The sequence below is a fragment of the Myodes glareolus genome, chromosome 7 (genome assembly GCF_982192425.1).
Source record: "Myodes glareolus chromosome 7, mMyoGla1.1, whole genome shotgun sequence".
Classification (NCBI taxonomy): Eukaryota; Metazoa; Chordata; class Mammalia; order Rodentia; family Cricetidae; genus Myodes; species Myodes glareolus.
In genome coordinates, this window is record NC_142032.1 from 50,890,875 (window position 1) to 50,918,026 (window position 27,152).

At 40.1% G+C, this 27,152-nt stretch overlaps 1 protein-coding gene across 1 annotated transcript in view; it reads left to right on the forward strand.

The window, feature by feature from the left end:
- LOC125397974 (oocyte-secreted protein 1) overlaps nt 1-11,666 on the forward strand; it is a 45,350-nt gene extending 33,684 nt beyond the window's left edge. Inside the window, exons 6-10 of the mRNA XM_048430513.3 lie at nt 5,217-5,300; nt 7,107-7,288; nt 8,632-8,729; nt 10,712-10,831; nt 11,363-11,666. Of these exons, the coding sequence (XP_048286470.1) occupies nt 5,225-5,300; nt 7,107-7,288; nt 8,632-8,729; nt 10,712-10,831; nt 11,363-11,384 (498 nt within the window). The 5' untranslated portion in view covers nt 5,217-5,224 and the 3' untranslated portion in view covers nt 11,385-11,666. The remainder of the gene's footprint in view (nt 1-5,216; nt 5,301-7,106; nt 7,289-8,631; nt 8,730-10,711; nt 10,832-11,362) is intronic.
- The last annotated feature ends 15,486 nt before the right edge of the window (nt 11,667-27,152 follow it).

The window sequence follows — 27,152 nt, forward strand, 5'->3', positions numbered from 1 at the left end:
ATCATATGGGCTAGAGAAATATAGTGTTAGCTAAATGAATACAGCACACATTCTGGGGTGCTTTTGAACTGTCTATGTAGTACCTCAAAATACTTGACTATGCAGCCAAATCTCTGGCTAGTCTTTAGTATTCTATGAGTTGATTTAGGGATGCCCCTGACTCTGACACAATGACATACTTTGTTATTTGTGGTTGAATCCATCTTCCTAAGTTTGTAATACATATTTAGCTTAATTGGTTAATTCATTAGTTAATTCTTTGGTGGTATTGAGAGTTGATTTAGCAGAAGTTACTTACCATTAACAATCAGCAAGAAGAGGTCAACAGAGACCCTGATCTTGACCATTCCTAAACCAACCTTGAGAGAACCCAGTGCTCTTCAGTGATTTCATAATGCTCTTGCTAGAATGACATTAATGACATTAATATCTAAGCCATTAATACCTAAGCCATTAATACCTTATTCCCTTGAAACGGAACCTTTCTAGACCACCAGAGAGACTTTGATGTTCCAGGCACCATGGGATATCCTGGAAGAGTGGTGTGTATTTCCTGCAAAGTCAGTTTAATATGAAGGCTTTAAAATTTCCTATGATCTACATGTCTTACTTTTTTATTACTGTGATAAAACACCATGACCAAGGCAACTTATAAAACAAAGCATTTATTTGGGACTTACCTTTCAGAGATGAAGATCATGGTGGTGGGGAGCTTGGCAGTAGGCAGGCAGATATGGTGCGTCTCTTAGAGCTCTCATCTTGAGACACAACTATGAGACAAACACACACACACACGAGAGAGAGAGAGAGAGAGAGAGAGAGAGAGAGAGAGAGAGAGAGAGAGAGAACACTCAGAATGGTCTTTTGAAATCTTAAAGCCTGTCCCTAGTAACCACACCTTCAATAAGGCCATAATTATCCTTCCCAAACAGTTCTACCAACTATACAAATATATGGCCCTCTGGAGGCCATTCCCATTCAAACCACAAAACCACAAAAGTCTTAAATTTTCTTCAGGTATATCAGTAAAGATGTTTGTTAACTTCACCAGTAGCATTGCTTGTTTTCTACACTAGTATTTATTGCGCAAGCTCAGGATGCTAACATTATATTTTTGATATAACCAACAATAAAAAGTACATGTGGAAAATACCCTGGAAAGTCTATTAAGAGAAGTGTTTGATGACTTATCCGAAAAACTGTTAAATACAAATGAAAAGGATATTGTAGTATAAAAGAGAAGTTTTGTGTATACCTAAAATAAAATTGTATTTCAAAATGCAGCTTCCATCTCAAACCTTCTATACTAAGGGGTTCAAGTTTTTTTTCATTCAGTGGTAGTTTGAGAGGCATCAGATATATCTGAAAATGTTATTAATTTTTCACAATAACTTAAAAGTTAACTCAGGTATAGTGGATCTAACATCTGAGTGCTAAGTATGTTGAATCAGAGAAGGGACAGAGTCCTGTTAACCAGGTAGCTTTGAGAAATCCCATGAGCCAGGTATGGTGACACACACCTTTAATCTCAGAACTCAGGAAGTGGAAGCAAACTCTAAGTTTGAGACCAGCCTGGTCACATAAGGAGTTCCTCCTCAGCCAGGGCTACATAGTGAGATCCTGTATCAGCCCCTTGGCCCCAAACCAAACCAAACCAAACAGAAAATTCATGAAATGACACAAATTGTAACTGCAAAACTTGTTAAAACCTAAGATGGGCGTGGTGGTGCACACCTTTAATCCCAGTGTGCTGGAGGCAGAGGCAGGCAGATCTTCTGAGTTGGTGGCCAGCCTGTTCTACAAAGCCAGTTCCAGGACAGTCAAGGCTGTTACACAGAGGAACCCTGTCCCGAAAAACCATAAAATGACAGAAAATCAACCACAAACCTAAAGACAAACTGAATATATTCCTTAGTGATAGATATTGTAATACTTTCTGAAGTTTTCCAAAAGGTATGAATGTGTGTATGAAGTGTACATGTGTATGTATAGATCCATATATGCCATCTAAATATATGCTGTGTGTACATGCACACACAGAAATACACTGTAGACACGGCTTAATTTAGTCAGTTTTTATTATTTGTATCTGTGTTCTGCATTTCATTAGAGATGTCTACAGAGTCTGGGCCTGCAGGATATTTATTTGAGAGAGGGTACACTACCACTGGCAACATCACTGAAGAATATGGCTTCCCCTCCTCCAGCAACCATTAATTGCCTATTGCTTCTCAGGGAAGGGTGGGTCTTTTTCATCCATAATGATATATTGGAGAGCCCCCTCTTGTACAGTTTCTCCTGAGTGTAGAAACACTCAGTACTGAGTGTAGAAACATGCGTGCAACAGCCATGCCATGTCTGGAGTACATTTACACCACCCCTCCCCGTCCCCCAGCTCTCACATTCTTTCTACCCCTCCTATGTGACAATCCTTGAAAGACCGAACTGGTTGGCTTATTTCTAAGGAGCTGCTCCTTGAGCCTTGAAGAAGGTGCCCTAGGTGCCCGTTTAGGGCTAAGTCTCCATAGCCACTTGGTCTCAGCACATTGACTATCTGTGAGTCTCTGCATTGACCATTGCCCACCCACCGCAAACAGAGCTTCTCTGATGAAATATGAACTATGGGCACAAATACTTAATGGCAGTTTAACGCCATGTTCATTGAGTAAAATAAAAATACTTGTTTTTTTTTTTCAAGAACTGTATATATTTTCAAGATATTTTATTTTCATATGTATATTGTGGGTTTATTTATTTATCTATTTATTTATTTATTTATTGCCTGCATGTATTCTGTGTATTATGTTTGTGCCTGGTGTCTGTGAAAGTCACCACAAGAGGGTGTTGGGTCTCCTGGAGTTAAATATGGCTGTGAGCCACCACATGGTTGACAATTGAACATAGGTCATCCGGAAGAGCAGCTAGTGCTCTTAACCACTGAGTCATCTCTCCAGCCCCTCATGCCTTAAAAATTAAGAAGTAATAAAAATCTAAGCAGAAAGAAAATTAGAGATTGGTTGAATACATCTTTATTGTTTTAAAAAACGAAAATAGCAACAGTGATAAGAAGAGGAGGGAAGTAGGCCCCAGGGTACAGGCCCCTACTGCCTAAGACGATGAAAGTTAGAGATGTGACACCCAGCACCGAGACTATAGCTCATAGCACTGTGTTCCATACTGAACGCTTGCTAACACACACACACACACACACACACGCACGCACGCACGCACGCACGCACGCACGCACGCCACGCAGGAGCACACCCTGTAGCTACAGGAGGAAAGGGATTTGTTGGTTTAATTGACAGCAAGGACACAGAGCTCATCACTCTGAAATATGTGCCTGTACTAGAAGTGGGTTGAAAATATTTGAGAAATTATTTTTTCCAGTCCTGTGGACTGAACCCAGGACCTTGAGATGTCTAGGCAAGTGGTCTACCACTGAGCTCACTCCCAAACCTTAAGAAAGGGGCTGGGAAAAATTAATTTTAAAAAAAGAAATATAAAACTTTACTTTCTCCCAGGTTCTTATTTGTGTTGTAGAAGGGCTGTTTGAAGACACATTTTAAAATAAAGGACACATTTTTAAACAAAGACATTTTTAATAAATTAATAAAGAAATGTAAATTATATAAAAATTATTTTGTGGTAAATAAGTAGTTACATTTCTTTCTACTGTTACATCTTTATCTCTTATTGTACAACAGATTTGCTAAATCCTGGAGAGGAAAATATACGTGGAATATATACCCTTAAGGAGTTCATGGCATAGTGACCTTGTAGAATCGTTAGTATTTATTTATGTTGGTATGTGTATTTTGTTTTGAGACAGCATCTCATGTAACCCATGCATAATCATTCATAATTTATAAAGTGCTGAGGTTCAAACAAAGGGCTTTGTGTGTGGTAGACAAGAGATCTGCCAGCCAAGTCATAAGCCCAGCCCTCTATTAGAACGATTATCAGTGCAATGATACATCTCAGGTGATACAGTCATGAGTGGTGCCTTCCTCTAGCCATTTCGCCTTTCAGTAGCTCTGTCTTTCATGCTGCATTATCATGGAATATAGTTCTGGACTCAACTGATGATCTAGAGACAGAAAAGAAGGGTGAGCTTAAATATAGTTTTTTGGGGTGTTGGGAATCAAAGTTACAGGCCCACAGAAGGTAGGGAAGTTTCCCACCATTAAGCTACATTCCCAGTACACAAATATTCATTTAAGCTATTTCTCCTTGTGAGATTTTAACTTCTTGTTTTGAAGAAGTGCCACCTTTTGTTTAGAAGCAAGGAATTTAAATTTGGTATAAATTATTTCCAGGCTTGTTACTTGAAATGTAGTCATAGAGAACCACTGGTATCGCTTGAGAGTTTATCACAGCTGCAACATCTCTGGATCTTACCCTCTCTTCTGTGTTAGAATCTGCTGTGTAACAGAGTACTCAGGTGATGTGTGTATTTAAGTTTGCAAACAAGTCCTTCTGATGAGTATCAAGTCAGCATGCTCTGTGAAGGCAAATCCCTGTGCCCCAGCAATTCTGAGGGCACTAGAATTAGTAACGCTTTGGAACTTAAAAATGTAAATTCTCTGCCGCACTCTTGTCTTGCTGAATCAGAAAAAAGGAATGCCTGTAATTCAGCCATCATGTATTATTAGAAAGAATATTCCACAGGGAAACCTGAGTGAGACCCTCTGCTCAGAGGCAGGTCAGTGAGAGGAGTGGAAGTGTGTGCGGTGTCAAGGTGTTGAACCTTTGCATTCTGCCTGACACAGGACAACTACATTCTTATACAGCTGCCCCTTTAGTGTGCAGATGATGAGACACAGATATTTTGGGATGTTAGGGAGTTTTAACAAAGTATAGCTTATTGTATAAAATCACTCTATACACACTGATACAGATTCTGATGCAAGCCAGCCTCCCATTCCTTCTGAATCGCCTGGAGAGCTCTCCTGTTGCAGCAGTCATGGGGGCTGTGTATGTGTGCTTCCACTGTGCTGTGGGACTACAGTGGCAGGGATGGCATCATGTTCACTCTGGTTCTTCAGTACCCAAATAAAGCATTACATTTTAGACGATGAACTGATGGTGTATTAGTGGCAGGTGTGTGCTGTAAAAGGCACCAGTTAAGTACTCCCAACTGAGGCCATCTATTCCAGCATATAAGGCCTTTCACTTGTTCTGTTTCTCATTTCCTCCGTGGGTTTGATCTCCAGCCTGAGCCATGAAGTCTTTCCTGGGCCTGAGGGGACTCCTTCTGTTTCTTTTCGTCCTGACAACTGGTGCTGATTATTGGTCAGGTATTGCGTGTGACGTGGAATATTGGGATGCCGTACCGTGTGCTGACGGAAGAGGCTTTCTGACTGTTTCATAAAGATGCATGATGTGAAAATCTCACAGTTCTACTGAGACCGGACACTGTCCTAGCTTGAGTTGTTTCTTTCTCCGGTTTCCCTTTTCTTTTGACCCTTCCCAGATCACATCACATTCTGGGGATTCAGTGCGTTGAGGTGAGCGAGATGTGAGGAAAGTGGAGTGGACTGGAATGCACAGACATGTTCCTGGACTGTGAAGTACCTGGGACTCGCTTGGGCATAGTGGTGCAAGCCTTTATTTCTGAGTTCAAGGCCAGCTTTATCTACAGAGTGAGAGCTACAAAGAGAAACCCTGTCTCAAAAAAAAATCCAACAAATATAAACAAACAAACAAATTATCTCAGGGCACCCTGTAGCAGGTAGGAAAAGGAGCCTTTTCAAGGACTCAGCCTTCCTTGGCCTTATCTTTGCAGAGCCGCAGTACCTGAGAGGGGAGGCCAGCTCCTCATGGTAAGGCGACTAGTGGGCCCAGTTTCCTTAGTTTGAGTGCCAACAAGTCTCCTACTTTAAGCAAACGTGAGTGGTTGGTCTCCTAAATATGAGTGCAGACTCTTAGTTTGAAGGCTTAGAATTACAATAAAAAGTTAGGTGTTTTTCTCAGTTTACTTTCAACAAGACAATCCAGTCTTGATGCTAGGGCAGTTGCAAGACTCTTAGTGTGTTGGTTAATGTCTTTTATTTCTTTTTATTAGGAGCTATTTAAAGGAGACAGCTCTAAGCAATCATATTAGTATCCACTGCCTCATCATGCAGACTTACTAAATCCATGTTGACTTGCTTCCCTTGTGTAAATTAGGATCAAAGTGAAATTTCAGATAGGATGGGAGTCCTTGTGGTATCTGGTCTCAGTGTCTGCCCTCTATCCACATGGAAGCTTACTAATCACTCATTCCTCTGCATGTTTCCTAATTCGACTTCAGCTTTACAGTAGCAGATATATGTATCTGAAGTTTTATTTGTAGTTTATTCTACAACTTTATTTTGCTCAGGGTTATTTAGAGACATTTTCCCTCCTCCCAGTCCCTTCTACCATCTCCCCGCTCCCTCAGATCCCTTCCTCCTCTGTGTCCCTTTAACAAAAAGAGCAGGCCTCCCGAACATGGCATAACAAGTTTGGTTGCAGCGTTCTTGACTAGTGTTCATCGCTCTCAACCTCCATGTCTGCTTCTAAGTACCACGAAGCTGTGGATATATAAATGAAGGCAAGGGCTAGCGTAGAGGAGCGTGAGTTGATCAAGAGCACAGTCATGCTCTGCGCTTCCCACAGTTACAATAGAAATGTGTTCCTGTGGCACAGCTGTGTAAAATGTTGACCATGAGGCTGGGCATGATGATGTCCACCTTTAATCTCAGGACTTGGGAGGCAGGGGCAGGTGGATCTAAGTTCAAGGCCAGCCTGGTCTACATAGAGAGTTCCAGGCCGTCCAGAGCTATGTAGTGAGACTTGTCCTAAGAAAAAGATTGACTTCTGAGAATGGAATTAAAGGATTAAAAATGTCCTCAATTTGTATTGCTTTTCACTCCCCGACAGAGTTACTAAACAATGGAGTGTTTGTGGATATCTTAGGGATGAAGTCATAGCAGATGATCATCTTTACAGAATTGCTTCTCTCTACAACATGTTTTATTTTGTTAAGGGAGGATCTCTTGCAGTAACTAGCTTTGCTCAAATGTTCTGTGATGATTCACATACAGCCTGTTAACAGAAATATTCTCCTTTCTACTTCCTAGCCCTTCGTCTGAAATGCACCAATCGTTGGTTCTATCTCAGGATTAAGGCCACGCTATTCCACAATATATTTATGGAACCTGATGAAGTGTTTTTAGGATATGGCTGCCCTGTGAGCGTCGTCTGGCCAAATGATATCTATGACTTTACCTACCGTACTTATTCCTGCGGCATTGTCAATAAAGTAAGAAGAAACACCAGTATCTGTGGGCCCTTCCTTGGACCCACAAAATGGAAATCATAATTTCTATTTGTCTTACAGCTGAGTTAATGTCTTTAAAAGTCACATCCAGGAAAACTGATGTTAACTTGTTGATAGGAAGAGATTCGTTTTCAGTGCATCACAAAGTAGTTTCCAAAACTAGTTGCACATTACAGCCCACGACATTCTAGCCTCAGGTGGGAGGGAGTAACATTGGTTAAACATCACAAAGGGCCTCAGAGTTCCCTACTAGGGGTATTGACACATTCGGTATGCATTGCTGTCTAACATTAACTGGGATTTTTAGCTGATTACAAAAGAAAAAAATCAGAAACGCTGTAATATTACTTATCAAAAGACATTACACGACTTTTACAGGTTGAGGTGAAGGACAGATTTGGTGAGACAGGAAGAAAATTTTAGATGGAGCTGTGCATGCAGAATACAGGGTTTATTAGGTGCCCTTGGGAGAATGATTACTGTGTGAAAAGAGCTGGGCTGTGGGGAACTCAGACGTCTGTGGATGGATCCTGCAGGCTGATGGTGTCCCAGCCAGATAACTGATGAACTGATTAGTACTGGAACTTCGTCAGGGTGGGTTTTCTTTTCTTTTTTTCTTCTTCCTTCTCTCTCTCTGTCTCCTTCATTTCCCTCCCTTCTTTTCCCCTCCCTCCTTCCCTCCCTCCCTCTTTCCCTCCCTTCCTTCCTTCTTTCCTTCCTTCTTTTTTTAAAGAAATGATATAGGGACTGGGCTGTATCGATGTATCTCAGTTGATAGCATGCTCATCTAACATGTACAAGGCTCTGTGTTGATTCCTAACACCACAGAAACTTGGCTTGGTGGAGCACACCTGTGACCCTAGTACTGGAGCGGCAGAGGCAGGAAGATCAGGAGTTCAAAGACAGCACAGAATACGAGAGACCCAGTCTCAAAACAAATGTCCTGAGTTCATCATTTAAATGAAATTCCCAGACTTCTGAATTCCAAATGTGTTTTAGCTGATCTGAAAGCTGGTGTTCTCCGAAATAAGCAACACTTTATCTTCTACTGTGTTTCTGGAAAGGAGGTGTAAGCACGTGATTTTTAAAAATACAAATAAAAGATCTGATTTCTTTCAATAAACAAGTATGATCTGCCTTTTACATCTGAGTAGTGTACCAGATTGAACCTGTCTCTTCAGAAGATGGTTCTCATGAGTGATTGTTTAAGGTTTTTTTTGGTTTTTTTTTTTTTTTGAGAACTTGAAGTACCTATCAGCTCTAGCTCAATTCCCTTGGTCTCCTGAGATGTGTGAGATACTTTAAATCTTTCTCTGCCCCTTCAGGTTCTTTATGATGTCACTCTGCTTCAGACATATCTTACGTATATCCCAAAAAACTCTACTAACCAAACTGAGATGCATCTGTCCTGTGTTCTACACAGGTGAGTACCACACGTGGGACACTTGTCCAAGGCCCCAGCTTCACCTCAACCCTCTAAATGAAAGATCCAAACCCTAAATGTTAAACCACACAACCCAGGGTGTGGGCGGGTGTGGTGCTGGTGGGAACCAAAGCCAGCAGGAATACAGATGTTGATATCCTTGGTTCTGAGCCTTCAAAGTGACGATTGTCTCCTAGAGCATTAGAATACTGGAGAAGAGAAGGAGATTAATCTACTTTTTTAATATGAGTGTCCAAATGGCTGAAAACCTTTCAGGTTCCACCCAGCTAATCGAGCCAAACTGCTTTAAAAAAGAAGTCCACATCCAAGTGTAAGGAGGACAGAAAGGAAAAGCCTGAAAGATACAGAACTGTGTCAGAGAAATCAAGGCCAGCATGCATCAGGGGAGGGTGGGGCTGACATCATAGGGAGAGAAGCAGATTAAATCCCACCCATGGGGTGAGATTCAGTATCTTAATCATTAACCATTTGAGAAAGCCTCAGTTATAGCTCCTTAGCAACCTTGACCAGGGATTAGCAAAGTCATAGTAAGTGTGTCAAGGCTTTGGGAGAGGAGACAATCTATTAGATTTTTCTGGTTAAAATCATTTAATGAGCATTTTTAAAGAAATTTAAAATGTTTTTCAAATGGTTTTGCACATAAATGTGTCATGAAGTTGGGCTATTGTGTTTTTAGTGGGCTGTTTTCCTGTCGTGTTTGAAGCCTCCCTCTCGTTGCCTCACTTCATTAGATCACTTAATAATCAGCCTATGTTCACTGCACATAGTGAGGGGCTCATAAATATATGTAAATTCAAGTGTTTCGTGTACTTTGAGCATATTCTCCCCATTACCCTCCACTTCCCCCTTTCTACTAATGCCCTTTCTTTACCCAAATACTGGTACATTCATATCCTATGTGTCTGATTCAGGATCCACATATGAGAGAACATTCAATATTTAAAATCACATATCATAGGCTTACGTTGTTGTAAGTGATTCATTTGAAACAAATTAATTTTCCTTTCAAGTAATTATTGAATTCATCCTCCATGTTCCTTCACACAAAGAGTAATACTTACCATAGCAACTAACATTTTTTAAGTTTGAGACAGGGTTTCTCTATGTAACCACTGTGACTGTCCTGAAGCAGTTAACATTATTAATGCAATATTTTAATTCTTTGAGAATTGCATACAATGTATTTGTATAATATTCATTCCCCTCCTACACTATCTCCTCCCTCCTCTTTACCTATTACATAACATTGTGTTCTTTTAAATTTTTTTAAAAAAATAATTTATTGACTCCAGTTTGTACTATTCATATACTCATGGGTGTGGGGTCATTCACTGGGGTATGCTCGACCTACCAGGAGTCAAACCATTAAAAAAAAAAAACCTGACTTTCCCTCCCCAGTTGCCATTAACTGTTCATGGTTCCTCAGTTAAGCGCAAAGGCTCACAAGCATCTTCCCAGTCCATGATATCATGTGCCTTGGCTTGATCTTATGTAGGTCTTGTGACAGTAACTGCAGGTACTGTGAACTCATGAGGGCAAAGGCCCTGTCCTTTCCAGAGACGCTTGTCTGGTCCTTCCTGACCTTTGACTCTTACCATCTTTCCCCACCCTCTTTCTTTATAGTCAGTGTGTGTGTGTGTGTGTGTGTGTGTGTGTGTGTGTGTATGTGTGTGTATGCGCATATGATGGTGATATAAAATGACTCATTTGTGGATGACCACTCTACTGATGATTGTTTTCTGCTCTTGACCATTAGTGAGTTTCTATGTTAACCACACTGCCCACCACAACTAAGATTTTAAAATCACATATCATAGGCTTACATTGTTGTAAGTGGTTCACTTGAGTCAGTGCATCTACGTCACTGGAATTTGGCCTCGAGTGCAGCCTTCTAAACTCTATGGTCTTAAAGAATCTTCAGCCCTCTGTGATATTTCTCTTTCTCCCGTTCCCATTTTTAGTCGGTATCCTCTTTCCTGTGAAGCTGAGAGTAGAGGAGACTTCACTGACAACCCTCCTGAATGGGAAGTAGACATGACAACCCGCAGGAATGATCAGGCTGCTCCTGCAGTACCGCTGAAGTAAGGAGACCCCGGACTCATAGTCTACAGCTTTGTCAGGCGTGACTTAAAATACACCAAGGAAACAGCTAAGGGCATATCCGATTTGACTAAAGACACGTTGTCCTTAAACAGCTTCTAGATTAGGCCTTCCTGTGTTTGTTAAAATTGTTAGTGAGGCTCCAAAGCTACAGAGAAACCCTGTCTCAAACAACAATAACAACAAATTGTTAGTGTGATAGTGGTCTAGCTAGTCTGTTCCTAGTCAGAGATCCCATAGGAGTTAGTGGTGTCCCTCTTGGGTCTTGTGACAATTGGTCTTACTTACAGCCTGGGGTCTGGGAGACACACCTCTGGGTGTTGCTTCTGTGAGGGTGTTTCCAGAGAAGAGTAACTGAGTGTGGGTAGAGCTCATCTTAAAGTGGATGGTACCTGTGTTGAGATTTATCAATCAGTGGTCCAAGGAAGCAGTGTTACCTGGATATCCTCCCTGAACACGTATTTATGGTTGTCACCACTGCCCTCTGATGACATCATATTCTGTCTCTTTAGCTTTTCAAGATCAGGTCAATAAACCACCAACCAGGTGTCGCAGGAGCCTCAGACCTCGGGAACCAGCAGGCTGCAGTCTGCTGAAGCATCTAGCTGTATGGATTAGAGTTTTCCCCTCTCCATTTCTCCAGAATGCAGGATGTCTTCTCTCATCCATTTTTAAAAAGTGACTGATTTGCAGTTTTAAATAAAATGGCATGCTACCTTCATATGTTCTCATTTTAAAAAGCTGTCCCTGATTTTAGCTTTATCAAATCTGATTAATCAATAAAAATTTCTATTAAAGCTGCTTCTAATTATTGAAGGATTAATGTGTGTCATTGTAAGTATAATGATCATGGTTTTTTCTTACGTTTTTTATACTATAATTTATTTTTTGAGTATTTCACATATGTATACAGTGTATTTCGATCATATTCAACATCCTATTCTCCCCCTTAACTCCTCCAAGATCCACCCTCCAGCCTCCTTACCACTTCCCAACTTTGTCCTTAAAAAAAAAAATCTAGGACGTCTAATTAGTGTTGCCCATATACTAAGGTGTGGGGCATTCTGCTGGAGCATGGTTGACATCCCGGGTGCCACAGCCTTAAAACCTGACTTTTTCTTCCCAGTGATCATCAGTCAATAGCTACTCAGTTAGGGGTGGAGGTTCCTGAGCCCCTCCCCTCTGCATGCTGGAAAGCTGACTGATTTGACGTTAGACAGGTTTTATGTCCACACTGACTCTCAGCAGTTACAACACGCCTGTCACACCCAGACGACACTGTCTCTGCCTGGTCCTCCCTGACCACGCACATAGAGAAGGCACCAGTGACGACTGACTGGCTCTGTTGGACCCACTTCCACCTTTCCTCTGCCTTTGCTTCGGTTATTGTGATTGGAATGACGTAAATGTTGTGGGAACAGTGATCAGACAGCGAGAATGGAGCAGACTGGTGACTGGACTCCGCACTATCTGCCCTTGGTAACTATGTGTTTTGGTAAGATACTCACATGGTTCAAATGTACATTAGAGTTTAATAAAATGGGCAAATGGTCCAACCTTCGGCAGGTCAGAAAGACTAAAAATAGGATGCAGAGTTGGTAATAAAAACATGCAGACTTCTTTTTCTGAGGGATAAAAATTTCTATTTTATTATTCTTTCTGTTGCTTGTTCTGTTCTTCTACCCTGATGTTTTCCTTCTTACTCTTTCTTGATGTCTTCCTTCCACATCTTTCCTTCTCCATCCTCCCTGGTGTTTTCCTCCTGGCGTCTTTATTCTCCCGTTACAGCTTATATACCCCAGCAAAATCTTTCAAGCAATATAAAAATTACAGTGTGGTTACATTCTATTTTTCAAGTGAATGATTACAATGAAAACAAGTAAAAAGTGTTTCCCATTTCCCGTACATGATTAAACATTTTACATATTACAGGTGGAAAGCAAATTATCCCCCAAGAACCAACATATAGTCAAATATCTATTTTTTAGACTTCTCATAGATCAGGAGCCTTTAAGTCATAACCATTTACATAGGCAGTTTTTATATTGTCAGAAAACAGGTCACTAGCTTCACTTTTCATATTAACTAACTAGTCCAACTAGCCACCCAATTCTTTGTTTTCTAGTTACATTAAGACAATTGCTTAAAGCTTTGTTTTAGTCATGCTGTACACTAAAACCTGTGAACACATTTTCCAACATCAAAACGAATTTGAGCTAATTCGTGGGACTCGATTGCGTTCCTTAATCAGTAACCTAAGCCACAGTCTATATGGCTCCTCTAGAGAAACTTCTAAGTCTGAGCTACATGGCACTTTCTTGTTATTTTCTGTCCTCGGCAACCCCTGCTTTATCAGGAGCAGGGGCAACACTATAGCCTACCTTTACCTGTATTTTCCCACTAAACTAACCTCTATCCTAGTCCCTTACTATATTTGTTAAAAACCCCAAATCATCAAAGTTCTATTTAGACTAACACTACTAATGTATAAAATCACTACTAATGTATAAAATCATTACTTCAGTTAAACAGTACAGCTTACGAGGAAGTCATCTTCATAATAATCCAGTAGAATGGGATGTTTCCATGATATAATCACACTATACCCATTCACACCATGCCAGATACCAGAGAAAAATAGCAACAAACATGTTAAGGCACAACAGTAGCAAGAGACATTCTGGAGCCTAGCGAAGCCCTTGGGACCTTGCCTATCTGAGATTCACCCATCAGTCCCTTGCCTTCTGGTGGGTCAATGTCCTGAAGTCAGTCGCCACCTGCTGCTCCTCTGACATGGCCACTGGCAAAAATGTAAATTGAAGAGTGAGTGTTAGGTTTACATTGACCTAAAGGATAAGCCCTGATTCTTCATTCATAATTATTTTATCTCAATTTCTCTTGTGTTAGACTATGTTCTTCAGTTTCACTTAAACATGATACTGTTTTCTCTGCAGAAGCTGAGACAAAAAGTCAGCACAGTGCAGTTCCCCTTTCCCTGTTGAAGACAATCATTAAGAGAGGCATTTTATCTGCTTTCCTTTTACCTAGTAAAGTGTTGGTGAAGCTCCCTCCACTTCCAGTAAGATCTCGTTTAACTAAATAAAAAGGTCACCTGACTTTCCCTCTTCTCTGCAGTGTGTTTGGAAACCATAAGAAGGCCGGGTGGATGCTGACCTCCGGGAATTTCATGGCCCATTACCATCTTCAAAATCAGAGCAGTGATCACTCCTCAGAGACCGACTAAGGTTGGCCTGTTAGTATTCCCTTATGGAAGGAGTAGTGGGAGCGTGGCTGGCTCTCAGAGGAGTTTACAGCCACTTACTCCCTCCTCCCCCAGCTGCTGCACTTGGGCCTAATTCCGTGTGTTTGGGGGGGGTGCTAATGTACTCAGGAGGTGGAAAGTTAAAAGGAAGATTCATCTACACAGCTTTTGGAGATCACCTAGGGGTGGGACTTTTCTGTGTATAACTGTTCTGGGGCTCACTCATGCATCTGTATGTACCCCTTGCCCATGGTCTTGAAAGGAACTCCTTGGTTAGAAGTTGTTTGGGGCTGGAGAGGTGGTTGGGTGATTAAGAGCATGGCTGCTCTTTCACAGAACCAGAGTCCAGCCTGATGAACATAAACAAATGCGATACATTTTTGCATAGTTAGATATTCCACAACAAGTGTGTACATGCTAAATTATTAATAACATATGCATACAGACTCATTTTTACAATATGGAACGGAAATGTGTCTTTATTATATCCTATGTACCCATCCTGTCCACTATCAGTCTCGTGGAAGAAGAGGTGTCAGTTCAAATGGAGGATGAAAAAAGAACAAGTGGGTGTTTTTAATCTTTGAACATCAAAATCTTCAAGGTTTCTTGTATCATTTAGCTGCCACAGGGGTGCCTGGAGGGAACTACTTCCTGTATCTCAGGAAGAAGGGGCTATGCTTTGCCATCTCTGACACCCTTACACCTTCCCCTTGACCCCACACTTCCAATTTACTCAGGAGAGCTTGTCTTTTTCTCCCTCCTAGGCAGATCCATGTATGTATCTCTTAGGGTCTTTTTTGTTGTCTATGTTCTCTGGGCTTGTGGGCTGTAGGCTGATTATTCTTTGATTTATGTCTAAAATCCACTCACGAATGAGTACATATTATATTTGTCTTTCTTGGTTTGGGTTACCTCAGTCAGGATGGTTTTTTCTAGTTCTGTCCATTTGCCTGCAAATTTCAAGATGTCTTTTTTTTTAACCTTTGAGTAGTACTCCTTTGTGTAAATGTATCACTTTTTCCTTATCCATCCTTCAGTTGAGGGGCATCTAGGTTGTTTCCAGGTTCTGGCTATTATGAATAATGCTTCTATGAACATAGTTGAGCAAATGTCCTTGTGGTATGACTGAGCATCTTTTGGGTATATACCCAAGAGTGGTACTGCTATGTCTTTAGGTACCTTTATTCCTAATGTTCTGAGCAATCACCATATTGATTTCCTAAACAGCTGTACAAGTTTGCATTCCCACCAGCAGTGGGGGTGTGTTCTCCTTACTCCATGTCCTGTCCAGCATAAGCTGTCATCAGTGTTTTTGGTCTTGACCATTCTGACAGGTGTAAGATGGTATCTCAAAGTTTCTTTTTAATTTGCATTTCTCTAATAGCTAAGGATGTTAAGCGTTTCCGTAAGTGTCTTTTGACCATTTGAGATTCTTTCGTTGAGAGTTCTCTGTTTAGGTCTGTGCCCTATTTTTTTTTTTAATTGGATACATTGGTGCAGTTGACAGAATTCTACTTTAGTACCGAGTGGACTGTCACCAAGGCCACATTGCACCTGTTTTATCTCTGCACACAGTTTTCATTGTTTTTTACCACTGAGTAAAACTCCAATGTGTATATGTTCCATACCTTCTTTAATCGTTGTTCCATTGAGGGGCACCTAGGTTGTTTCCAGGTTCTGGCTCTTACAAATAGTGTTGCTTTGAACATAGTTGTACAAATGCTTTTGTAGTATGATAGGGCATCTCTTGGGTATATTCCTAAGAGTGGAATTGCTGGGTCCTGAGGGAGGTTGACTCCCAGTTTCCTGAGAAACTGCACACTGATTTCCACAGTGGCTGCCCAAGTTTGCATTCCCATCAACAAAGGATGAGTGTTTCCCTCACTCCACATCCTCTCTAGCATAGGCTATCATTGGTGTTTTTGAGTTTAGCTATTCAGATAGGTGTAAGATGGTATCTCAAAGTTGTTTTGATTTGCATTTCCCTGATCGCTAAGGAGGTTGAGCATGACCTTAAGTGTCTTTTGACCATTCGAAGTTCTTCTGTTGAGCATTCTCTGTTCAGTCCAGTACCCCATTTTTAATTGGGTTAATTAGAGTTTTGGTGTCTAGTTTCTTGAGTTCTTTGTATATTTTGGAGATCAGACCTTTGTCTGATGAGGGGTTGGTGAAGATCTTCTCCCAATCAGTAGGTTGCCTTTTTGTCTTACTGACAGTGTCCTTTGCTTTACAGAAGCTTCTCAGTTTCGGAAGGTCCCATTTATTTATTGTTGCTCTTATTGTCTGCTACTGGGGTTATACCTAGGAAGTGGTCTCCTGTGTCCATGTCTTGTAGACTACTTCCCACTTTCTCTTCTCTCTGGTTCAATGTGGTCAGATTAATGTTGATGTCTTTAATCCATTTGGACTTGAGTTTTGTGCATGGTGATAGATATGGATCTATTTTTATTCTTCTACTGGTTGACATCCAGTTATGCCAGCACCATTTGTTAAAGATGCTTTCTTTCTTCCATTGTATAGTTTTAGCTCCTTTGTCGAAAATCAGGTGTTCATAGGTTTGTGGATTAAGATCTGGGTCTTCGATTCGATTCCATTTGTCAACATCTCTGTTTTTGTGCCAATACCAAGCAGTTTTCATTACTGTAGCTCTGTAATAGAGTTTGAAGTCAGGGATGGTAATGCCTCCAGAAGTACTTTTACTGCATAGGATTTTTTTGGCTATTCTGGGTTTTTTGTTTTGCCATATAAACTCTATTATTGTTCTCTCAAGGTCTGTGAAGAATTTCGCTGGAATTTTGATGGGGATTGCATTGAATCTATAGATTGCTTTTAGTAGAATTGCCATTTTTACTATGTTGATCCTCCCAATCGAAGAGCATGGGAGATTCTTCCATTTTCTGGTATCCTCTTCAATTTCTTTCTTCAAAACCTTAAAGTTCTTGTCAAATAGATCTTTCACTTCCTTGGTTAGAGTCTTGGAGAGATTAGTGATACAAGGTTTATTCCTAAATATAATAAAGGCAATATACAGCAAGCCAACAGCTAACATTAAATTAAATGGAGAGAAACTCAAAGCCATCCCACTAAAATCCGGAACAAGACAAGGCTGTTCACTCTCTCCATACCTCTTCAATATAGTGTTTGAAGTTCTAGCAATAGCAATAAGACAGCATAAAGAGATCAAGGGGAATAGAATTGGAAAGGAAGAAATCAAACTTTCATTATTTGCAGATGATATGATAGTGTACATAAGTGACCCCAAAAACTCTACCAAAGAACTCCTACAGCTAATCAACACCTTTAGTACTGTGGCATGATACAAGATCAACTCCAAAAAATCAGTTGCCCTCCTATACACAAAGAACAAAGATACTGAGAGGGAAATCAGAGAAACTTCACCTTTCATGATAGCCACAAATAACATAAAGTATCTTGGGCTAGTAGGTATTTCCTCAGTATTTCTTACTACTTTCCTCATATAAACAGATTAAGTTTGCAGTTTCACTCCCAGTGTCTGTTTTATAATATAATATATTTTAGGCAGAGAAAAATGTCTGTGTAATCTGTAACATAAATATATAATGGAATTGTGTTTATCTTTTATGTAATTAAATTAATCAACTTCTTTATTTATTATTATGTGTGTTTAGTGGCACGAAGTGGAAGCCAGAGGATAACTTCCCGAAGTCAGTTCTCTCTTTGTGTGGGTTCTAGGGATAGAACTCATGTGTTTGGGCTTCAAGTGGTTTTACTGGCCAGTGGATCCATCTGTCCAGATCCAATATTGCCTAATTAAAAATAATAATTTTATGTGTATGAGCATTTGTCTTCATGCATGTATGTGTGCCATGTGCATCCCTGTTGCCCACAGAAGCCAGAAGAGGATTTCTTTTTTATCCTAGAAGAACTTAATGCCTATGAGACAGAATTGAATTCTTTGTGAATTAATATGATTATATTTGATTTATTCATTCTTCTATTGATGTACATCTAAGGTGATTCTATATCCTAGGTATTGCGAATAGTGTTTCAATAAGTGTGGGTCTACAGGTCTCTCATTGGCAGGCTGCTTTTGTTTACTGTCTACATGCATCGCAGCATTGACAGCTGCAGAAATGTCTTTTCACTTTTAAGAGCCTCCATACCATTCTCCATGATGGCTATATTAATTTCAACCCCCAACTACGAGGGTGTTTCTGCTTCTCATACTCTGGCCATCACTTAATATTTTTGTTGTTCTGGAAATGGCCATTTTATATTGTAGTAAAGCAATAGATATCATGGTTTTGGTTCATTTTCTCTAATGACTAATGGATGATCATATTTTCATAATTGTTGTCATTTGTATTTATTCTTTTGAGACATTCAGGTCATTTGACTATTCGTTCATTAAATTAACTTTTAAGTTTTTTAATTCCTTACACAATACTAGGTATGAATTCTATGTAAAACGCACAGTAGAAAACATTTTCCCTCTTCTGCAGGCTGTTTCTTCAGTATCTTGGGTGTTGTCTTGGCTTTTAGAGCTTTTTAGTTTGAAGTAATATCATTTGCTTACTTTTTAGCTTCCCATTATTTTGTGTGTCTTATAAAATAGTTGCCTATTTTAATAGAGGAAATGCCACCCCCCTACAGAGACACTTTATAACTAATAGAGTGTTTAATTCTTTATTTGTATTTTTCTGTTATCTTGTTTTGTTCAGTGCTACTTTTCCTTTACTGTTCTATCTTTTCTTACTAATGTGTTAATTTTGAGTCAGTTTGATAATTTAGTTTTATCAGTCTTAATTCATAAAAGATTGTCATCTGGGCAGGAAATAAACTGCTATTATTTCCAGAGTAGCTAATGACATTTGCAGGCACAAAGTGTGTCTTCCTTGTTCATGTGTCTCTGTCTTAGATGTAGTGGATTAACTGGCAGCATTTGAAAAAACCTTGTAAACTGCATATTATTGGGGTGACCAGATGGCTCACTCGGTAAAGGCGCTTGTTTTTGAGTTAGCCACTCTGAGTTCTATATTCAGGACCCAGGTGAAAGGACAGAATTAACTCATGCAAATAAGTTGTCTGCTAGCCTTCACATGTATGATATGGTACATGAACATGTACACTCATGTGAGCACACATACACACACAAAAATATAATATACTTTAAAAACCATGTGAATTTAGGGAATTTTTGAGCCTCTTCTCTTCTGATCTCTGGACTACAGATAAATAAACTGAAGGTGCAGGGTTGGATGAAAATCATATTTGTTTTTTTCCTAGTTGTTCTATTGAAATCAAGATATTAGTATCCTATTTTAGGGTTTACAGGAGACTTGATTATAAATGGGATCCCAGGTCCAAGGAGAGATCCCTAGATTGTTCTCTGGACAGAAGAGAGGGTGCCTGAAACGGCCTTGGCCCATAACCATACTGATGAATATTTTGCTTATCACCATAGAACCTTCATCTGGCGATGGATGGAGACAGAGACCCACATCGGAACACTGAACTTAACTCCCTAGGTCCAAATGAGAAGCAGAAGGAAAGAGAACGTGTTCAAAGAAGGCAAGACCAGAGGGAACCTTCATCCGACGATGGATGGCGATACAGACAGAGACCCACATTGGAGCACCGGACTGAGCCCCCTCAAGGTCCAAATGAGGAGCAGAAGGAGGAAGAACATGAAAAAGGAAATAAGGACTGTGAGGGATGCGATCACTCACTGATACAAGGGGACGGATCTAATCAGAGTTTACCAAGGCCAGTTGGACTGGGACTGAATGAGGACGCGATCCAACCAGATTCTCTGAATGTGGCCGGATTCTCTGAATGTGGCTGGCTCGGGGTCTTTCTGAAAAGCCATTGACAATGACACTGGGACTTGTTTCCTCTGCATATACTGGATTTTGGGGCTCCAGTCTGTCTGGACACTCACCTTCCTGGACCTGGAGGGAGGGGGGAGGAACTTGAACTTCCCACAGGGCAGGAAATCCTGACTGCTCTTAGGGATGGAGAGGGAGGAGGAGAGGGAGTGGGGAGAGTGGGAGGGTGGTGGGAGGAGGGGCGGAAATGGAAACTTTAATAATTTAATAAAATTATTTTCTAAAAAAAAGTTATTAGTATCCTGAACATGAGACTTCCTTTGCAAAAATTTAGACATAATGTAAAAGTTTCAATAAATGAAAAGACCTGTGGTCCTGTGAGATTTCAACCCCATACAAAGATCGGGAAATGTGTGCAGTGATCAAGAATACAGTTTAATGGCGCTGAGAGCTAGCCACTAAGCTTCACAAAGCTCATTAAAAGTGAGAGGGGTGTCATCACACGGGACATATTACGTCAATGCATCTCAACTGTTAGCTTGTACTGATAAATATATTAACCAACAAATTTACTTTAGAATCATTAAAAAAACTCCTATAGCTACTAATTATTTTCAAAACTTCCATTTATTAACCTGCAGGGAGAGCTTGCTTTATTTTATTATACCACACATTTAAGGATAAAATAAATTTAATCTAAAACAAAAGCTTCAAGAGAATTGAAGGGGGGAATTTTAATTTCATTTTATGGAGTTAAATTTCTAAAAGTCTCTCTGTGTACACGATCTATGCATGTGTATGTATTCTTGTGTGAGTGTGGAGACCAGAGTTTCCTTATTTTAAAATATATTATTAGTATATATGTGTATACACACATGTGCACGCAGTCATGTGTGCTAAGGAGTCTGTACGGAGCTCAGAGGGCACCTATGAGGAGTCAGCTCTCTCTGCCTTGATGATTGAACTTGGACTACCAGGCGGTAAAGAGAAGAAAATATACAATTTCTATGGATGAATGTAGTTTTATAAAGTTTAAAATGTGGGCAACCCCTTCAGAAATGTATGACCCAAAATAATACCTGATAGGTAAATAATTTGATTTGGAATCTAGATAATAAATTTAAGACTAAATAATGGGAAAAATTAGATATTTATCACTGCTTCTGATTAATGGATGATAGAAATCTCAGTTAGATGCAAGAATTTATTTGATAAATTAATCAGTCAACGATATTAAACTGAGTGAATAGTACAAAAAGTTTTAGTGTGGGAAAGCTTAAAATAGCCTACAGAAAACCCCACAGAGTTCATGGTGAAACACTGGTCACTTCCTCGGTGAGGGCAAGGTACCTAGCACTGCTCCACTGACTCAGATGTTGACAGTCTAGGCAGAACATGAGGCAACATTAAGAAAATAAAGTAAACACGTAAAACAGTCATGAACCTAGATATGAAGAAAACTAATTGTATATTTTTACAAGGAAATAGAATTTCATAATTTTTATATCAACAAACCACATATTGAAGAAAATATAATTGCTGGGTGTGGTGGTCCATGTGTGCCATCCAAGCACTGCGGAGGAGGAGGTCAGAAGGGTCAGGAGTTCAAAGCCATCCTCAGTTACATAGTAAGTTCTAACCCAGACTGGGCAACATCAAACTCTGCACCCCAACTTAAATAAAATAAATAAATAAATAAATAAATAAATAAAGTCATGCTACAGGTTGTGCTTTCAGCTCCTACCTAATGTAGAGGTCAGCCTTGGTTAAGTTCTTTTTTTTTTTTAAAGTAAATTTTATTAAATTATAAAAGTTTCCATTTCCGCCCCTCTTCCCAACACCCTCCCACTCCCCCCACTCCCTCTCCTCCTCCCTCTTCGTCCCTTAGGGCAGTCAGGGTTTCCTGCCCTGTGGGAAGTTCAAGTTCCTCCCCCCTCCCTCCAGGTCCAGGAAGGTGAGTGTCCAAACAGACTGGATCCCCAAAATCCAGTATATGCAGAGGAAACAGGTCCCAGTATCATAGTCAATGGCTTTTCAGAAAGACTTCAGGCCAGCCACATTCAGAGAATCCGGTCAAATTCCGAGAATCTGGTTAGATCACTTCCTCGTTCAGTCCCAGTCCACCTGGCCTTGGTAAACTCTCATTAGATCCGTTCCCTTGTATCAGTGGGTGATAGCATCCCTCGCAGTACTGATTTCGTTTTTCATGTTCTTCCTCCTTCTGTTCCTCATTTGGACCTCGGGGGGCTCAGTCCGGTGCTCCAATGTGGGCCTCCGACTGTATCGCCGTCCTTCGCCAGATGAAGGATCTATGGTGATAAGCAAAATATACATCAGTATGGTTATGGGCCACGGCCGATTCAGGCACCCTCTCCTCTGTCCAGAGAACAGTCTGGGGGATCTCTCCTTGGACCTGGGATCCCATATATAATCAAGTTTCCTATAAACCCTAAAATGACTCCCTTAGTTGAAATATATTCTTCCCTGATCCCATATTCATCCTTCCTCCCTTCCCCCCATCCCGGTCAACCAATCTTTCTCCATTCCTCCCCTACTCCCTTCTCTCTAACCCTCTCCCCTTCTAACAACCCTCCCTCCCACCCCCCCCATGCACCCAAGGTTACCTGGGACTCTTGACTATTTCCTACCTCCTGGCGGATAGCTAAATAATCTTCATCAGGTTCGTCTTCATATTTAGCTTCTCTAGGATCACGAATAATAGGCTCAAAGACCTTTAAATTATGGTTGGAATCCACTTATGAGTGAATACATACCGTGTTCCTCTTTTTGGGTCTGGCTTACCTCACTCAGTAAAGCGTTTTCTATGTCCATCCATTTGCATGCAAAATTCAAGATGTCATTATTTTTACCGCTGAGTAAAACTCTAATGTGTATATGTTCCACACCTTTTTTAACCATTCTTCTATTGAGGGGCACCTAGGCTGTTTCCAGGTTCTGGCTATTACAAATAGTGCTGCTATGAACATAGTTGAACAAATGCTTTTGTAGTATGCTAGGGAATCTCTAGCGTATATTCCCAAGAGTGGAATTGCTGGGTCCTGAGGGAGGTTGACTCCCAGTTTCCTGAGAAACCGCCACACTGATTTCCACAGTGGCTGCACAAGTTTGCATTCCCACCAACAATGGATGAGTGTTCCCCTCACCCCACATCCTCTCCAGCATAGGCTATCATTGGTGTTTTTGACTTTAGCTATTCTGACAGGTGTAAGATGGTATCTCAAAGTGGTTTTAATTTGCATTTCCCTGATCGCTAAGGAGGTTGAGCATGACCTTAAGTGTCTTCTGGCCATTCGAAGTTCATCTGTTGTGAATTCTCTGTTCAGTTCAGTACCCCATTTTTTAATTGGGTTAATTAGAGTTTTAGTGCCTAGTTTCTTGAGTTCTTTGTATATTTTGGAGATCAGACCTTTGTCTGATGAGGGGTTGGTGAAGATCTTCTCCCAGTCAGAAGGCAGCCTTTTTGTCTTACTGACAGTGTCCTTTGCTTTACAGAAGCTTCTCAGTTTCAGTAGATCCCATTTATTCATTGTTTCTCTTATTGTCTGTGCAGCTGGGGTCCTGCTTAGGAAGAGGCCTCCCGTGCCTATATCTTGTAGACTACTTCCCACTTTCTCTTCTATCAGGTTCAAGGTGGACGGATTAATGTTGATGTCTTTAATCCATTTGGACCTGAGTTTTGTGCATGGTGATAGGTATGGATCTACTTTCATCCTTCTACAGGTTGACATCCAGTTATGCCAGCACCATTTGTTAAAGATGCTTTCCTTCTTCCATTGTATACCTTTAGCTCCCTTGTCAAAAATTAGGTGCTCATAGGTTTGTGGGTTAATATCCGGGTCTTCTATTCGATTCCAAAGGTCGATTTCTCTGTTCTTATGCCAATACCAAGCTGTTTTCAATACTGTAGCTCTGTAATAGAGTTTGAAGTCAGGGATGGTAATGCCTCCTGAAGTTCCTTTATTGTATAAGATTGTTTTGGCTATCCTGGGTTTTTTGTTTTGCCATATAAACTTGATTATTGTTTTCTCAAGGTCTGTGAAGAAGTTTGATGGGATTTTGATGGGGATTGCATTGAATCTATAGATTGCTTTTGGTAGAATTGCCATTTTTACTATGGTGATCCTCCCAATCCAAGAACAAGGGAGATCTTTCCATTTTCTGGTATCCTCCTCAATTTCCTTCTTCAAAGACTTAAAGTTCTTGTCAAATAGGTCTTTCACTTCCTTGGTTAGAGTAACCCCAAGATATTTTATGCTATTTGTGGCTATCGTGAAAGGTGATGTTTCTCTGATTTCCCTCTCAGCTTCTTTATCCTTTGTGTATAGGAGGGCCACTGATGTTTTGGAGTTGATCTTGTATCCTGCCACGTTACTAAAGGTGTTTATCAGCTGTAGGAGTTCTTTGGTAGAGTTTTTGGGGTCACTTATGTACACTATCATATCGTCAGCAAATAAGGAAAGTTTAATTTCATCCTTTCCAATTTGAATCCCCTTGATCTCCTTATGTTGTCTTATTGCTATTGCTAGAACTTCAAGCACTATATTGAAGAGGTATGGAGAGAGTGGACAGCCTTGTCGTGTTCCTGATTTTAGTGGAAAGGCTTTGAGCTTCTCTCCATTCAATTTGATGTTAGCTGTCGGCTTGCTGTATATTGCTTTTATTATATTTAGGTATGATCCTTGTATCCCCAGTCTCTCCAACACCTTTATCATAAATGGGTGTTGAATTTTGTCAAATGCTTTTTCAGCATCCAATGAAATGATCATATGGTTTTTTTCTTTCAGTTTATTTATATGATGGATTACATTGATAGATTTGCGTATGTTGAACCAGCCCTGCATCTCTGGGATGAAGCCTACTTGATCATAATGAATAACTTTTCTAATGTGTTCCTGGATTCGGTTTGCCAGGATTTTATTGAGAATTTTCGCGTCGATGTTCATGAGTGAGATTGGCCTGTAATTCTCTTTCTTGGTTGTGTCTTTATGTGGTTTTGGTGTTAAGGTAACTGTAGCTTCATAAAAGGAGTTTGGCAATGACTCTTCTGTTTCTATATTATGGAATACATTAAGGAGTATAGGAATTAGCTCTTCCTGGAAGTTCTGGTAGAATTCTGCATTGAAACCATCTGGTCCTGGGCTTTTTTTGGCAGGGAGATTTCTGATAACAGCTTCTAATTCTTTGAGACTAACAGGTCTATTTAGATTGTTCACCTGTTCTTGGTTCAACTTTGGTATATGGTACTTATCTAAAAAATGTCCATTTCTTTTACATTTTCCAACTTTGTGGCATATAAACTTTCGTAGTAAGATCTAATGATTCTCTGAATTTCCTCTGTGTCTGTAGTTATATCCCCCTTTTCATTTCTGATCCTATTAATTTGCAAGTTCTCTCTCTGCCGTTTGATTAGTTTGGATAGGGGTTTGTCAATCTTGTTGATTTTCTCCAAGAACCAGCTTTTTGATTCATTGATTCTTTGGATTGTTTTCTCTGTTTCTATTTTGTTGATTTCAGCCCTCAGTTTGATTATTTCCAGTCTTCTACTCCTCCTGGGTGAATCAGCTTCTTTTTTTTCTAGAGCTTTCAAGTGTGCTGTTAGGTCTCCAATGTGTGCTTTCTCCGTTTTCTTTAGTTGGGCACCTATTGCTATGAACTTTCCTCTTAGCACTGCTTTCATAGTGTCCCATAGGTTTGAGTATGTTGTGTCTTTGTTTTCATTAAATTCAAGGAAGACTTTAATTTCTTTCTTAATTTCGTCCCTGACCCAGGGGTGATTTAGTAGTTGACTGTTCAACTTCCATGAGTTTGTTGACTTCCTGGGGGTAGCGTTGTTGTTGAATTCTAATTTTAATGCATGGTGGTCTGACAAGACACAGGTGGTTACTAATATTTTTTTGTATCTGTGGGAGTTTGCTTTGTTACCGAGTATGTGGTCAATCTTCGAGAAGGTTCCATGAACTGCAGAGAAGAAGGTATATTCTTTCCTATTTGGGTGGAGTGTTCTATAGATGTCTGTTAAGTCCATTTGATTCAATACCTCCAATAAATCTCTTAATTCTCTGTTTGGTTTCTGTCTGATTGACCTGTCCATTGGTGAGAGAGGAGTGTTGAAGTCTCCTACTATTAGCGTGTGTGGTTTGATGACTGCCTTGAGTTCTAGAAGAGTTTCTTTTACATATGTGGGTGCCTTTACATTAGGGGCATAGATATTCAGAATTGAGACTTCTTCCTGCTGAGTTGTTCCTGTTATGAGTATGAAATGTCCATCTCCATCCCTTCTGATTGATTTTAGTTTGAAGTCGATTTTGTTAGATATTAGAATGGCCACACCCGCTTGTTTCTTAGGTCCATTTGCTTGGAAAACCTTTTCCCAACCCTTTACTCTGAGTAGGTGTCTGTCTTTGTGGTTGAGGTGTGTTTCTTGTAAACAGCAGAATGTTGGATCCTGTTTTCGTAACCAATCTCTAAGTCTGTGCCTCTTTATAGGTGAATTGAGTCCATTGATATTAAGAGATATTAATGACCATTGGTTGTTGACTCCAGTCATTTTTTTGAGGGGGGGGGAATAGAGTGTATGTGTTTTCCTTCTTTGAATTGTGCTAGTGAAGGGTCGCTAGATGTCTGAATTATTGTAGTCAGTGTTGGCAATGTTGGATTCCTTGGGATGTAATTTTCCTTCTAGTATTCTCTGTAAGGCTGGATTAGTAGTTACGTATTGTTTAAATTTGTTTTTATCCTGAAATATTTTGTTTTCTCCATTGATAGTGAACGAAAGCTTAGCTGGGTAAAGTAGTCTGGGCTTGCATCCATGGTCCCTTAATTTCTGCAGTACCTCTATCCAGGACCTTCTGGCTTTCATGGTTTCTATAGAGAAGTCTGGTGTAAGTCTGATAGGTTTACCTTTATAGGTTACTTGACCTTTTTCCTTTGCAGCTCTTAATATCCTTTCTTTAATCTGACTGCTTTGTGTTTTGATTATTATATGGCGAGGGGATGTTTTTTTCTGATCCAATCTATTCAGTGTTCTGTATGCTTCTTGCACCTTCATAGGAATATCCCTCTTTAGGATGGGAAAGTTTTCTTCTATAATTTTGTTGAATATATCTTCTGGACCTTTGATCTGCAATTCTTCTCCTTCTTCTACTCCTATTATTCTTATATTTGGTTTTTTTATTATGTCCCATATTTCCTGAATGTTTTGTGATG